A 17443-nucleotide genomic window follows, 5' to 3' on the forward strand; every position below is an offset into this window, starting at 1 on the left:
CCGCGTACTATAAGTTTTCCAAAAATGGCAAAACTGCCCATAGGGACCATATCTGCAAAATATTTACGTACCAAGGGTAAAAAATGGAAGTACCTTAGATCGAGTGTTACATAGAGTTATAGATAGAGATAAACTATGAGTAAAGTACGAGAAGATACTAAGAAGTGGCTAAGAGAAAAGTACGAGAAACTAAGTAGATGATAGAGAAAGAGATAGATAAGATGAGAAAGAGTAGAAAAAAGATTATAGGAGAAAGTTAGAAGAGATAGATGAAAGAAGAAAGAATATCATTGTATGCTATTAGAGAAAGAGTTAGATAATAGAGTATAAAAAAGTGAAAAAAGAAGGAAGATATTAAAAAAAAAAAAAAAAAAAAACGAAAAAATAACTCACCAGATGATGTTGTAGAGATTTATGTTTTGTATGTTCAAAGTAACAACTATGGTATCAAAAGATAAGACAAGAGCACAAGGACAAGATTTAGATAGTAGGTTGCTACCTTCCCTATGACACCAACCCACTCTTATCAGGGCTGGTCCTAGCGGATTTGAGGTCTGGGACACAAAAAAAAGATAAGGCCCTTCAAATTACATAATTTTATAGCCAAAAATCTAGATTTCATGTGCAAAAATGTTGCATTTACTAATTCACCAAAAATGTACAATTATTTGAAGTTGTTAAGGTTTACAAAAGAAACTTCGTTGATGAATGCATGTTTTGAAGCTTTCAAGTTTCGATAAATGTATCTTTCTTGATGAATAACATAGTTATGATTGGTCCATAAATTTTCATTCCCCGAGCAAAAAAACTTAACAAAACCTTTATATGCAAAAAAAACTTAACAAAACCTTTATATCATAAATGAAGTGAAATATAAATTAGCAATTTAAACATATACATAATGGAGACAATTTGAACATAAAAAAGATTGACAATTTCAGATGTCGGTAAAACAGAAAGCCTTTAACAACATTTTTAAACAAAAAAAAAATGATTATGTTTGACATTATATTAAAATTATTACTAAAGTAATACCTAATTGAATATGAATGCACAAGTTTGATTTCTAAAAATGAAATTAGCAATAGAAATTTAAAAAATAAAAAAGTTTACTTATAGTGTTTGCCTCGAATTATAAATAGCAAATTGACTTTCACAAATTTCAAATTGATTTTAATAGCAAATTATCTCATTTATTTTAATTTTTTCTATCACACTCCATCAACCACAAATCCTTTTAGAAACATCTAAATTCTAACATACTTTTATTAGTGGAATATTAGTGGAACACACAGTAAATAATAACATATTAAAGAAATGAGAACTTAGCAAAGCTAATGTACTTAGACTTATAAATGTATTCAAAAATCAGAACTTAGATACCTTAATCTTTTTATTCGGATATCGGTGAGGGCCGGATGAAAATCGAACATTTAGCAATCAGACATTCAAGAGACGGCTGCTAGGGTTGTGATGATAATTATTCAAAATAAATCATTTAATCTGAGAGACCACAAAGACTATTTTAGTAAAATAGTCGTGCATTTCAACCTTAGATGGTTCATTGCTTCTTGATAACTGAGAAATCGTTTGCGCTGTTTCGAGAAGCACAAAAAATATCTATGTAATAGGTAAAATATTTCAAAACATGTTTCTTGATAATTGAGAAATTGTTTGTGTCATGTTGGAGGCAAACCAAGCATCATTTTGGGAGGCATGCCAAAAAATCAAACGTTCAGAAATGAAACATTCAAGAGGTGGCTGCTAGGGCTATGATGGTAATCCTTCAAAATAAATCCTTTAATCCGAGAGACCGCATTTCAACCTTAGGCGATTCATTGATTCTTGATAACTGAGAAATCGTTTGTGCATTTCGAGAAGCACAAAAAATATCCATGTAATAAGTAGAATATTTCAAAACAGGTTTCTTGATAATCGAGAAATTGTTTGCGTCATTTTGGAGGCAAACCAAGCGTCATTTTGGGAGGCATGCCAAAAAATCAAACATTCAAGAGGCGGTTGCTAGGGCTGTGATGGTAATCCTTCAAAATAAATCATTTAATCGGAGAGACCAAAAAGACGAGTTTAGCAAAATAGTCGTGCATTTCAACCTTAGTTGGTGCATTGCTTGTTGATAACTGAGAAATCGTTTGCGCTATTTCGAGAAGCACAAAAAATATCCATGTAATAAGTAAAATATTTCAAAACATGTTTCTTGATAATCGATAAATTGTTTGGGTTATTTTGGAGGCAAACCAAGCATCATTTTGGGAGGCATGCCAGAAAATCGAACATTCAGAAATCAAACATTCAAGAGGCGGCTGCTGGGGCTGTGATGGTAATCCTTCAAAATAAATTCTTTAATCTAAGAGACCGCAAAGACTAGTTTAGTAAAATAGTCGTGTATTTCAACCTTAGGCGGTTCATTGCTTCTTGATAATTAAGAAATCGTTTGTGCTATTTCGAGTAGCACAAAAAAAATTCATGTGATAAGTAAATATTTCAAAACATGTTTCTTGATAATCGAGAAATTGTTTGTGTCATTTTGGAGGCAAACCAAGCGTCATTTTGGGAGGCATGCCAAAAAAAATCCATAAACCCTAGAAAAAAGGTTTGAACACACGGGACCTCATACGCCTCAACCATTTAGACTACAAGGGCTTTATGTTTTCTACCGCATATTAAATTTTATATCATCTCGATCTGAATATATATACAATAATCGGAACTTGTAGGGGCCGTCATGTTTGACGAGGCCCGGGGTGATCGCCCAACTTGCCCGTGCTTTAGGACCGACCCTGACTCTTATCCCTACCGCAAACCCCACTCTTCATTATTCTCATATACGTTGATTCCTTTGGTCGTTCTCACTTCCATCAATGCAACAACATAAGCTCTCATCGGCACTCCATCTTCTTGAACTATAGAACTCCATAAAAAAACAAGTTGCCATTGCCATTCTCTCTACTCTTACGATTTCTTCCCCAATAGAGTATTAGAGTGTTCGATAATTTTGACAGAAAGATTTGAAATAAAAAGGATCTCAAGCTATTTCCGTATTCTTGAATCGATTAGCTATGAATTGGTGTGTGGAATTGTGAAATTGTTCATTTATATGATTATATCCATATTTATGTGTGGAAATTTTCATTTTTATCCATATTTGGTATATGAAATTATGAATCAGCATGTGAAATTGTGTATTTATATCCTTATTTGGTATGTGAAATTGCGAATTAGTATGTGAAACTGTTATATGTATTCATTTTTGTATCATGATAATAGAAGTTTTGTTATTTGTTGGTGGATTATGAATATTGATTTATGTTTTGTTGGAAGGTTAAAATGATATTTGTGTTCATTCAACATATCCATGGCTTACACAATTTTACCAAACAAAATTGTATCTGAATCATTTTAGACATCTTAAAATTCAACATGAAATCATTTAGTTTCCACTAAACGATGAAACTACCCTTAAAAAATAAAATACATAAAAGGTAAGAAAAAAAACAAAAATTATTTACATTGCATACAACATCATTCTACTCACATAAATTTGTTTCTACGCGACACATGCATATACACGTAGTTTGGTCATAAATTTAGATGAAATTGAAAAAGAATACGGTATATGGTAACCTAACAAAAATAAAAGTTAGATTTACAACGTAATGTTATTATATGTACTTAAACCCGTTAATCAAATTTCAAGAAACATTTTCTTTTTCCAGAAAAATGATGGAGGATTTATCATGAGTTTGCTGAATCGGGTGTTTTTATTGGCACTCAATTTATCCGTTAATCAAATTTCAAGAAACATTTTCTTTTTCCAGAAAAATGATGGAGGATTTATCATGAGTTTGTTGAATCGGGTGTTTTTATTGGCACTCAATTTATCCGTTAATCAAATTTCAAGAAACATTTTCTTTTTCCAGAAAAATGATGGAGGATTTATGATGAGTTTGTTGAATCGTGTGTTTTTATTGGCACTCAATTTATCGGTCAAAACCACAGTGAAAAACCATTTTGACTTTAGGTAAAATAACCCAATTTCATGTAACTTGTAATAGTAATTAAATATTCATAATTATCCGTGACTATCTACAACACCCCATCCAACTATCAATTTATCAAACGTTAATTAATAATAACATTTTTACCCCTTACAGTTAAAACATATTTTTAGTTTATATCATTTTCTATTTAAAAAAGTTAGTTCCAATCCTTATTACTTCAAGTTAGCATACATTGATATTTCAATATATATATATATATATATATATATAGTGTGGTTTGAGATAATTTACGAGTTTGATCCTTAACTTTTTTTTCTTAACTCGAACAGTCTTTATTACATCCTTTTGTTGTGCGTTTGGTCCTTGTATGATCTAAAAAACTATTATGCCCTTATTAACTATTTAATTAATTTATTATTTACAAATTATATATAAAATTAATAAATAATTTATAACAAATCAATTTTAATTATAAGAAAATGTAATTTAAATAATATATATATATATATATATATATATATATATATATATATATATATATATATGTATGTATGTATGTAGCTGAGCGTGGACGCACAACGTATATTTTTTAATATTTTAACAAAATATATATATATATATATATATATATATATATATATATATTACTATTATGCCCCCACTACCCACCACCATTTTAAAGATATATTTTTCAACATTTTAGCAATATACTTTTTACATGCGTCACACAACATGGCAATTTGTCTAGTTAAGTATATATTGTCTGAAATAATAAAAAATTCTCTACGTATTTATAAACTATAATAATTATTATATTTTTATTTATCATTGATTATTTTTATATAAGTATTTTGTTTTAATTTCTATGTTGATTAAGCTCGTATTAATCTACGATTATTCCTTAACGGATGAGGTAAGTTAAATGACCATAAATATAAATATTGTTATTTGTAAATAAAATATTAATTAAAATAGTTAATAAGATAACAACAGTCTTTTTAGGTCGGATTAAGCGTACAACAAAAATATCTAATAAGGACTGTCCGAGTTAAGAAAAAATTTAAGGACCTAACTCGTAGATTACCCCAAATAATAGGGACCATTTGTGTGTCTATATATATATATATATATATATATATATATATATATATATATATATATATATATATATATATTGAAAAAGTTGAAGTATCAATATATATTAAATTAAAGTAAGAAGGACTAAAAATAATTTTTTTTAATAGAAAAGGATATAAAGTAAATATATATTTTAACTATAAAGATAATAATGTTAAAATTATTGAATTTATATAAATTGATTGTTTGATAAGGTCCGAAGAAAATCAAAACACGGTATTTATTATCTTTAAGTCACATCAGTCACATTAAATTAAACTAATTTATCAAAGTCAAAGTCAAAATGGTTTTTGATGGTGGTTTTACCCATAAATCGGGTGCCAATAGCAACACCCGAAGACGACGGCACCTTTTATGAATGGGTCAACTTGATGACTTATGCTCAAACTCCTCGCATCAAACACGTGCCCACAGGAGCGTGCAATCAAAACACTCATTTCCTCCTCCGGCCTTCTTGTCTCCATCGATTTTCCATAGCTTTAATACAATGAGATGCGACGAACGACTGAACGAGTCTTCCTTGCGAAACACGGTGGCCCGACCTCACATTCCTCGATCCCACATTCTCATGTCTTTTGCTCTCCACAACTCGACATAGAAGAAGGAAAATCGTGCAATTATTTGAGAATGATGATCTTCTTCTCGGAAAAAGCTTTAGCGGATCAGAAAATGCGGTAACTCTGCTCATTTTACCACCACCATCCGACCACCACCACCACCACCGCTGCCTCCACCCATCCAGAACGAAGAACATATACCCAACTCCGCTCAAATCGACAAAGAGAAAAACAGACAAACAAACCCCATAATTGATAACGAAAAGGAAGAGAAAACAAGAAAAAAAGTTTTTCTCTTTGGGTATTCCCACCAAGATCTCATCTGGGTTGTGTTTCTTCAGGTGTTTTAGGGTTCGGGGTATACCATTCTTGAATCAATTAGATCGATTCAAAGAACAAAAAGAAAAAAAAAACTCACGAATTTCAAGTTTTGTTTGGAGAGATAAGTTAACAAGAGAGGATGAATATATTGTGGAAAGACCCAGGGCTTCCGACAGATTCATTCTATGAAGTTCGAGCTGAATGCACCGATGTTCCTAAAACAAAATTTAAAATCAAGGTAAACCCATCTCTCTTCTATAATCATATTTATATATATACCAATCAATTTCACTGTTTGCTAAAAGTTCTTTTCTTCATGTTGGATCTACGAGGAAAACGACGAACATGTTTAAAATTACAAATTGGAATTTGATTTATCCTAACGTTTTAAATTGATTCTTTTTAAGGCTTCTAATTCGTAAAATGTTTATCTAGTCGGGGAAGACTCTTAGTGTAAGGAAGTGGCAATCAGCATTCAGTCCAGAAGGTCATCTTGATATAGGCCAAACCCTTGGGCGAATTTATCGTGGTGTACGTTTTTATTTTCCCAACCAAATTACTAACGTAAATTTGAAATTTCTAATAAATTTGTACTTAATTTGACATTTTTTGTTGAATCGTTGATATAAATCAGGGGATACATCCAACAATTAGAGGAGAAGTATGGGAATTTTTACTCGGTTGTTTTGATCCCAAGAGTACATATGAGGAGAGAAAAGAGATACGCCTAACAAGAAGGTATTTAAGTATTTTCTCTTTATAATTCTTTTTTTTTATGATGATCACTTACACACACACACATATATATATATATATATATATATATATATATATATATATATATATATATATATATATATTTGTTTTTATGATTTTAGAGAAGAATATGGAAGACTAAAAGAATTATGCACATACATGTTTCCACTTGTTGGAAGTGGCAAGTTTATAACTGCTCCTGTAATAACAGAAGATGGAACCCCAACTCAAGATCCAATAGTGCTTCTAGAAGCAAACCCTGAGAAACTTATGACACCAACAACTCAAGCAACAAGTAATCTTTTTTTCCCTTTTTGACAAATATCACAAATTAATAGTTGTTTAAAAGGTTTTACACTTTTACTAATGCATACATTTCATATATTGTAGTCAATTCAGACAAAGAAATATCTGTCCCAAAGGAAGAAGACAATAAGATAATCCAATGGAAACTTACCCTACATCAAATAGGTTGATATATAAAGATTCCATCATGTACATGTTTTAAAATCATTTCATTTTCAAGTTTCAACATTGTTTAATCATTATAATGTAGTGTTTTTTTATCTTTGGATTTTACTATTTATAATAGGTCTTGATGTGGTTCGAACAGATAGGACACTTGTGTTTTATGAAAAGCAGGAGAACTTGTCAAAATTGTGGGATGTTCTTTCGGTGTATGCTTGGTTTGATAAAGAAGTCGGTTATGGTCAAGGTGGATGTTGATTTGATCATTTAAAATTTTCTTTTTCTTGAAGGTTTTTTTATTATTATTATTATATTTTGTAACACCCTTTTGAAAATGATATGTGAAAGATTCTAATTATGATTTGTATGTTTTGTAAACGTATCAAAACAGGAATGAGTGATCTTTGTTCTCCTATGATTATGCTTCTTGAAGATGAAGCAGATGCATTTTGGTGCTTTGAACGTTTAATGCGTAGATTGGTATTTATATATACATATATATATATATATATATATATATATATATATATATATATATATATATGGTTAATCTAACGTATTATCATTTCTAAAGCTATGAGTAATGACTTAATGATTGTATTTCAAGAAATTAAATGTGATTTTATTTATGGGTTTGAAGAGAGGGAATTTCAAATGCGTAGGGGCATCTGTTGGGGTTGAGTCACAACTTTGCAATTTAGCAAATGTTATTCAAGTTGTTGACCCTAAGCTTCATCAACACTTGGGTACTTTCTTAATAACTTTTTAACTTTTTTACATTTTCTTTTTATAATAATAAAAATGCTAAAAAAACTAATATTAACACGAATGCAGATCACCTAGGTGGTGGTGATTATTTATTCGCGTTCAGAATGCTTATGGTTTTGTTCAGAAGAGAACTTTCTTTTGGTGATTCTTTGTATTTATGGGAGGTAATAAATAATAATAATAATAATAATAATAATAATAATAATAATAATAATAATAATAATAATAATAATAACCTTATAAAGACATCAAACTTTATTCAGACAAACATCATTACTCATTCAGCCACTTTACTCAATACATGACTTAATGAATTTGAAACAGATGATGTGGGCTTTGGAGTATGATCCTGATCTTTACAATTTATATGAGGAACCCGATTCTGATAGACCTGAAGATGCTAAAGCAAAACCAAAATCATCACGACAATGTGGCAAATTTGAAAGGGAAATTTTGAGAAGTGGGGCTAAAGATGAAGAAACTCTCCCCATTTCTGTGTTTCTTGTTGCAAGTGTCCTCAAGGAGAAAAGTGTCAAATTGCTCACAGAAGCCAAGGGACTCGATGATGTTGTCAAGGTCAAACCTTTTTCTGTTTCATTTCTTAACAACACAAAAGTTTCCTTCAACATTTTCATCATGATGATGTGTTTATTGATTGATTGATTCATCTTTTTTTACAGATATTGAATGACACTTCTGGGAATTTGGATGCTAAGAAATCTTGCTCGGGGGCTATGAAACTTCACAAAAAGTATCTGAAAAAGGTATAAACTTGTTGGTTCTTGATGGATTGTTATAAAAAATGTGGGATTTTTTTGGTTTTTTGATGAATGTTGGTTGCGTTTTAGGTGAAATTGGAAAAGGCAGCTTCATAACAGGATGATGAGTTTTGAGTGTTTGACTTGTGTTAATGAGGAAAGATAGAGGTTGGAGACAATTTTTGTTTGTAATTTATAAAGACTACTAATGTATGTTGTTTACAATTACAGTCGATTCTTATTGAAGCAATGTGTATTAAACTATATATTGTATTTTGTATATGTGAAACCATGAAGATGACTAAATTATACAGTATATTTTTTTATGAATAAAAGAAACTTCTTATCAACTTTGTTTGTTACTTGTATAATTAATGTGATATCAGTGAAACATGAATTAGTTAAGAAGAATTCATCTTTCGGAAACTTAACTCCGGATTTCATATTCGAAAACGTTAAATTAAACTCTTCAATGTTGCAACTTATAGCATAACGAATCCAACTGTTGAGTTGTGATTCAAATCGAATATCATAAGTGGTGTGCACTCTGAATTTCTTGAGCTTCATTTGGCGACATTGAGGTAGGGTTTTGCTGACCATCAAAATGAAATCCGAACCAGATTGATTAACAACATTTCGTTGAAAATTGACAAGTCCATACATGTTCCTATCGTTTGGAGAGTGTACCTGTTCTTATGGCGCATTTTGTAGAAGGTAAACGAGAGAGGAATTCAAGAAGCAAGCGATCTGGTAACAGACTGATTTGATCTTCTTCCACCTCCTCCATAATTTTATCAAACTTTATTTGTTTTGGGGCAATTTTAAGTTTTTGTCCTTCTACCATTTCAATAGTTGCAACCGAGCTCTCATCAATTCCCCGCATGAGATATACAAAACTCAAATCAGGGGGTGTTTGGGATAGCGTTTTAAACTAAAAAGTCCTTTTTAGAAAACAACCTTTTGATTTATTTCTTTTTCCAAAAAAAAGTTTTAAAATGTGTTTATGTAAACTTTTGAGGGTGCAAAGGGAAACAAGCCAAATGTTGGTAAAAGTCACATATTCGTAACTTCTTAACCACCTCATTTTTGTTCTTCTCAAAAAATCAATTTAAAAGATCTTTTGAAGTTACCAAAAAACTTTTTAAACTTTTGACTTTTTAAAAAAGCCAAAAGTAAAAAAAAGGAATGTCAAACACCCTCTAAATACAAACATTTCGTTTTGACCCCTACACTTTGAAAATAAACATTTCGTTCCTATAAAAAAGGTCGTTATGTTACGTTTCTTTCTTTTTTGTTTTTTTGTTAGTTTTCTCAGGGGTTAAAGTCTATATTACCTTCTAAAAAGGAGCATGACTTGTTATAGCCCGTTTTTATTGATAACGTAACATTTTCTTTAGCAAAAAAAAAATCAACGTAGCCTGTTGCTCAACCCCAAGCGAAAATCCATGCCTTTCTTCGTCAGAAAAGTAAGTGGTACAACAACCTTGGAGAAATCCTGAATAAATCTCTGATAATATATTGCTAAACCTAGAAAGCTTATGATTTCCAAAGGAGACTTTGGGACCTCCCACTGCATAACAACCTCAGTCTTGGTAGGGTCGACCAGAATCCCATTCTAGTTAACGATGTGTCCTAAGAACTGGACCTACAGTAACCAAAACTTACACTTCGAGAACTTGGCATAAAGCCTCTCCCATCTCAAAACTCCCAGAAGCTCTCGAAGGTGCTCCTCATGCTGCTCCCTGGTCTTGTAATAGACCAGGATATCATCGATAAAAACAATGACCGAACGATCAAGCATTGGTTTGCACACTCGATTCATCAAATCCATAAATTCCGAATGTGCGTTGGTGAGCCCAAACGGCATCACCACGAACTCGTAATGACCATAACGAGTTTAAAACATTATGTTCTCTAAGTCTTCATCTCTAACCTTCATATGATGATACCATGACCTTAAATCGATCTTGGATAACCAAGATGCACTCTGCAGCTGATCAGAGAGATCATCAATCCGTGGAAGTGGGTAATTGTTCTTCACCGTCAACTTGTTCAATTCCCGATAATTGATACACATATGGTGAGACTCATCCTTCTTCTTCACAAACAAGATCGGTGCTCCCAAGGCGAACTGCTCGGTTTGATAAACTGTTTGCCAAACATCTTCTGAAGCTGAGAGGAAAACTCATGCATGTATAGTGGTGCTAATCGGTATGACTATTTAGCAATCGGGGCCGCACCAGAAATCAGATCAATCCTGAACTCCACTTACCTTGCAGGAGGCACACCGGGAAGTTCATATGTGAATACATATGGGAAATCTCTGACTACAGGTACAACTGAAACTGAAACCCCCTTCTCTACCCGAGTGCTAATCACATAAACATGATATCCCAAACATCCATGTTGTAGATACTGTTGAACCCTGTCAACAGCACCAAAGCCTGATCCAACATTGATACCCTCGCCATAAATAATTAGTTCTCCCCTACTTGGGGTTTGAACTATAACTCGCTGCCCCTCACGATCTATCATGTCACCAAATTTGCTAAACTAATCCATACCTATTATCATACATACATCCCTCATAGGAATAGGGATCAAATCGACCGGGCAAGACACCCCGAAAATCTCCAAAGTAATATCCCAAAAAATGCTTGATACAGAAATCCCGTGCTTGTTGCTGATGGAAAATCGCAATGGGAACTCCAACTCTCCAAGAGACATATCAAAACTCATACTGAAGGAATGAGACACAAAAGACCGACTCACAACCGAGTCAAAAAGGACAGGAGCAGGCAAGGAGTTCACTAAGAAGGTACCTAACATAAATACAATCATAAGCATACAAATAAATATCTCAACAGAATAATAAATGAAAACATACTAGTAATGACATCCAGCGTCGCCCTGACCTCCTCTACCGTGAGCATGAAATCACGACCTTGAGCCCTCGAGGGCTATGACTGAATGGTAGCCTACCTCTGCTCCCTCATCTGAGTCTCAATCTCAATCCCCCGTTTCCATGCGGCATCCTGAAGCTCAAAGATGGTACTTTAATGTTGGGTAGACACAAACTGTCGAATGTCAGTCTTGAGCATGCTAAAGTATCGCGCCATCTGGGCCTACTCTGTAATAGCATACTCAGGACAGAAAACAACCCTTTTATTCAACATCTTGGTGATCGTTGTCACCGAATTCGTCGTCTGCCTCAAATCCAGATACTCTTGATTCAACATCTCCCTCTCCACCAGGGGAACATACCTAATACGAAACTGAAAGGTTTTGAGCATTCTAACACTCCTATGGTGTACATGCAACCCTAGAAACCTTGGATCTATGTTTTCTATAAAATACATGCAAATAATAATTTTCCAAGGTTTACTTCATAACTAGCATGTTAAAGGGTACTTGAATCATAAAACACTAATAGAATTACATACCTTTTGCTTGTGGTTGATTGCTTGGAGTTTGAGAGCCTAGCACCAATACTTTGGACGCCTCAAATGGAAGTCACAAGTCACGACAAACTTTGGAAACTTGAGAGAGTAGTAGAACACTTCAAGAAATTGACCACCTTTAGTTCTCACACACACTAGTGTCATTTCAAGTGCCAAGGACCCTTTTATATAGTGTGCTGGATTAGGGTTACATTCATGTAAACCCTAATACCCATGACCTTTCATTTCCATAAGATCCATGGGTTAAAGCTCCATGGACTTTCCATGCAAGCCTAGCCCATTCTAAATAAGCATTAGTCCACACTATATAAATACAAGAGCCCATATTTAATTAGTCACCCTTTTGATCACCAAATTAATTCTAAATTTATTTTAGATCAATACTAATTAAATAATATGATTTCATATTGATATATTAGAAATTATAATATATTTATAAATCATAACTTATACTATTCTCAAAGGATTATCCATATAAATTTTTCGGGTGAAGTGTAACCCAAATGAACCATGTTGGGTCGGGTCAAGTACATCTCAAATATAGTTATGGACTTAGACACCTTATCCAACAGTCTCCCACTTGGATAAGTCTAATAATTATAGTTGCAAGCATGACTTCAGGAACCGACCATCAATCATAGCTCTTAAAACTCTGTTGAACTATGAAGCACCATTTTAGCTAAGGGATCATATAATCCTTTGTTCTAGATATCAGCCGGACAAATACATGGAACAATGTCTTACTTATTGTCCAACAGTTTGTTTCCCGATTTCCGATTTGTTTGACATAGTACTTAATCGAACACATCAATTTAGTTCTGACGGGGCCCGGTACATAGGTCAAAACAAAATCATCGAGGGGCCCATATATCGCTTCTAATCCTAGAAGGAATAGATAAACTTTGATTGATATGCTTGTTCTACTATTTGTTGGATTATACGTAAAGATACGTTTTATGACATCAAGTTACTAATGCATTTTCGTACAATCAATGCATAACCATCTCATAGCCAACAAATCATATCTATAGGTTTGAAGACTTATATGATATTACCGTGTCAAGATCACTCAAGAGAAATTCCATGAAGTGATACAAATGAGCGTGGGTTTAATCCAATACTCAAAACTTATGAGCACTCATGAACATTGTAGCAACTCTTACTATGTCCAACACTTTAGACATCTACAAGCCAACTTCATGACAGTCTTGAGTCGTACCTACTTCCTACATATGACCGACTGTGGAGAATTTGAATAATACGATATACCCCATAACATAATTCTTCTGGAAGTCAAAACATGCAAAATGAAATGATAGTAAATGATTGACAGAATACAACAACACTTTACTTATAAATAAACAATAACTTTTATTTATCATCAAATGTCAATTACACCTTACAAATTTTAGAGCTATCTAATCTGTAACACTAATATCGTCCTTCAGCTCGATGTGCCTTCCATGCTGCAAATGCCTAACCATAGTCAACTAACTTGAATTTCTCCCATTGTAGATGTCTGGTTTAGACAACTATGATCTTCCCAGATCTCTTACAACAAGCTTTCCTAATGAAGATGATGTCCCAGAAATCATACTTCACTTTCTCCACCTCCTCCAATTATTCTCCTTAACCCACAAGTTCAAGGACACTCAAGCCCTATTGGCAAGCAAGGTCTATGTGTGCTCACATCTTTGAGATAGAGTCACATATTGAAAAGTTGGGTGTCAAAGTCTTGAGGAAGTTGGATGTTGAGTAATCACTTCCTAAGCCACATAGTGAGTTCTTTAAGGACTACTATGTAACAGACTATGACATGACCCTTAATGATCTTATCTATTTGCTTGGTGCTGTTGAATTAGCAATGATTTGGAGCACTAGTAAAGCAAATTTAATTAGTAGATCAACTTCCCAAACTATGTAACGCCCGCGTTTCCAGGCTAGGCATTTTCATTGATGTAATAGTCTAGGTTATAGTGACGCTAGCTTTCATACTGATTGGGATAATTTCCACTCTCAGTTGGGCTGAGTCTTTACCATGAATGGAGGAGCAGTTACTTGGAAAAGTTCCAAGCAGGAGACGGTAGCTGATTCAACATGTGAATCAGAGTACATAGCAGTGAGTGAAGCGGCAAAAGAGGCGATATGGCTAAGGAACTTCATTAGAGACCTTGGAGTTGTACCAACTATAAAGGAGCCTACGGAGATTTTCTGTGACAACAATAGTGCGGTTGCCTTAGCTAAGGAACCAAGAGATCAAGGCAGATCCAGACACATTGACAGAAAATATCACTTCATAAGATATAAGATAGAAGAAGGACTCCTTGTAGCAAAGAGGATATCGTCAGAAGAGAACCTAGCAGATCCCCTCACGAAGGGACTAACTAGGGTTAGGCATTTGCAGCATGCAAGGCGCATCGGGCTGAAGGACGATATTAGTTTTACAGATTAGATAGCTCTGAAATTTATAAAGTATAATTGACATTTGATGATAAAAAAAGTTGTTTATTTATAAGTAAAGTGTTGTCGTCTTCTGTCAATCATTTTCTATCATTTTATTTTGTATGTTTTGACTTCCAGAATAATTATGTTATGGTCTATCGTATTATTCAAATTCTCCACAATCTGTCATATATAGGAAGTAGGTATGAATCAAGATTGTCATGAAGTTATCTTGTATATGTCTAAAGTGTTGGACATAGCAAGAGTTGCTACAACATTCATGAGTGCTCATAAGTTATGAGTATTGGATTAAACCCGCGCTCACTTGTATCACTTCATGGAATTTCTCTCAAGTGATCGTGAGACGGTAATATCAAATAAGTCTTCAAACCTAAAGATATGATTTGTTGCCTATGAGATGGTTATGCATTGATTGTACGAAAACGCATTAGTAACTTGATGTCATAAAACGCATCTTTATATATAATTCAACAAATAGTAGAACAAGCATATGAGTCGAAGTTTATCTGTTCCTTCTACGATTAGAAGAGATATATGGGCCCCTCGATGATTTTTTTTGACCTATGTACTGGGCCCCATCAGAACTAAATTAATGTGTTCGATTAAGTACTATGTCAAACAAATCGGAAATCGGGAAACAAACCGTTGGACAATAAGTAAGACATTGTTCCATGTATTTGTCTGGATGATATCTAGAACAAAGGATTATGTGATCCCTTATCTAAAATGGCGCTTCATAGTTCAACAGAGTTATAAGAGCTACGATTGATGCTCGGTTCCTGAATTCATGCTTGCAACTATAATTATTAGACTTATCCAAGTGGGAGATTGTTGGATAAGGTGTCTGAGTCCATAACTATATTTGAGATGTACTTGACCCGACCCGATATGGACCGTTTGGGTTGCACTTCACCCGAACATTTTATATGGATAATCCTTTGAGAATAGTATAAGTTATGATATTAATATATTATAAGTTCTAATATATTAAAATGAAATCATATTATTTAATTAGTATTCGTCTAAAATTAATTTAGGATTAATTTGGTGATCAAAAGGGTGACTAATTACATATGGGCTCTTGTATTTCTATACTGTGGACTAATGCTTATTTAGAATGGGCTAGGCTTGCATGGAAAGTCCATGGAGCTTTAACCCATGGATCGTATGGAAATGAAAGGTAATGGGTATTAGGGTTTACATGAATGTAACCCTAACCCACCACACTATATAAAGGGGTCCTTGGCACTTGAAACGACACTAGTGAATGTGAGAACTAAAGGTGGAAATTTTCTTGAAGTGTTCTACTACTATCTCAAGTTTCAAAAGTTTGTGGTGAATTGTGACTTCCATTTGAGGCATCCACATTATTGGTGCTAGGCTCTCAAACTCTAAGCAATCAACCACAAATAAAAGGTATGTAATTCTATTAGTGTTTTATGATTCAAGTACCCCATAACATGCTAGTTAGGAAGTAAACCTTGGAAAATTATTATTTGCATGTATTTTATAGAAAACATAGATCCAAGGTTTCCAGGATTGCATGTACATCATAGGAGTGTTAGAATGCTCAAAACCTTTCAGTTTCGTATTAGGTATGTTCCCCTGGTGGAGAGGGAGATGTTGGATCAAGAGTATCTGGATTTGAGGTAGACGACGAATTTGGTCACGAAGATCACCAAGATGTTTACTAAAAGGGTTGTTTTTTGTCCTGAGGATGCTACTACAGAGTAGGCTCAGATGCCGCGATACTTTAGCATGCTCAAGACTAACATTCGGAAGTTTATGTCTACCCAGCATTAAAGTACCCTCTCTGAGCTTCATGATGTCAAATGGAAACGAGAGATTGATATTGAGACTCAGATGAGGGAGCAGAGGTAGGCTACCGTTCAATCATAGCCTATAGTGAAGTGGTTCTAGCCCAATGATTCACAATCTAGGGGGTATAGGGGATGTACTTGTGGTAAGTGCGACAAGGTTCACGAGGGTGTTGGTCGGTTTTCTTCTGGGTGCCACTAATATGGCGGGTAGGGCCATATTTTAAGGATTTTCATTAGCAGGGCATAGTACTGAGCACCAGGATTTGTTATCATTGTGATCAGGTTGTCCATGTGAAGGCAAATTGCTCATTGCTTGCTGCAAGACCAGTGCAGCCTCCATCCCCGACTACTCTAAGGATTACGAATAGACGCCAGGGCAGAGCGGATCCCCCGGGGGCACGAGGTCATGCTTTCCTGCTCACGGGAGAGGAGGCCAGGGCGGCGTTGGATGTAACTACTGGTATGTTTCCATTTATTATTATGTTGATATATTTATTTGTATGCTTATGATTGTTTTTCTGTTAGGCACCTTCTTAATGAACTCCTTGCCTGCTCTTGTCCTTTTTGACTCGGGTGTGAGTCGGTCTTTTGTGTCTCGTTCCTTCAGTATGAGTTTTGATATGTCTCTTGGAGAGTTGGAGTGCCTGTTGCGATTTTCTATCACCAACAAGCATGGGATTTCTGCATCAAGCATTTTTTTGGGATTGTACTTTGCAGATTTTCTGTGTGTCTTACCCAATCGATTTGATCCCTATTCCTATGAGGGATGTATGTATGATAATATGGATGGATTAGTTTAGCAAATTTGTTGACATGATAGATCGTGAGGGGCAGCGAGTTGTAGTTCAAACCCCAAGTGGGGGAGAACTGATTATTTATGGCGAGTACCAATGTTGGATCAGCCTTTTGTTCTGC

General features: G+C 34.0%; 1 protein-coding gene across 1 annotated transcript; it reads left to right on the forward strand.

Annotated features, from left to right (window-relative positions):
• Window positions 1–5644: 5644 nt before the first annotated feature.
• On the forward strand, window positions 5645–9080 carry LOC145047739 (rab GTPase-activating protein 22-like). Its single transcript, XM_078996074.1, has 12 exons — window positions 5645–6272; window positions 6470–6565; window positions 6669–6772; window positions 6913–7085; window positions 7181–7261; window positions 7383–7505; window positions 7650–7738; window positions 7899–8004; window positions 8093–8190; window positions 8351–8602; window positions 8707–8790; window positions 8875–9080. Exons 1-12 carry the CDS (start codon window positions 6174–6176, stop codon window positions 8899–8901), a joined length of 1332 nt encoding a protein of 443 aa, XP_078852200.1. The 5' UTR covers window positions 5645–6173; the 3' UTR covers window positions 8902–9080.
• The last annotated feature ends 8363 nt before the right edge of the window (window positions 9081–17443 follow it).

This window comes from Lactuca saligna, chromosome 1 (assembly GCF_052625555.1).
Source record: "Lactuca saligna cultivar CGN05327 chromosome 1, ASM5262555v1, whole genome shotgun sequence".
Classification (NCBI taxonomy): domain Eukaryota; kingdom Viridiplantae; phylum Streptophyta; class Magnoliopsida; order Asterales; family Asteraceae; genus Lactuca; species Lactuca saligna.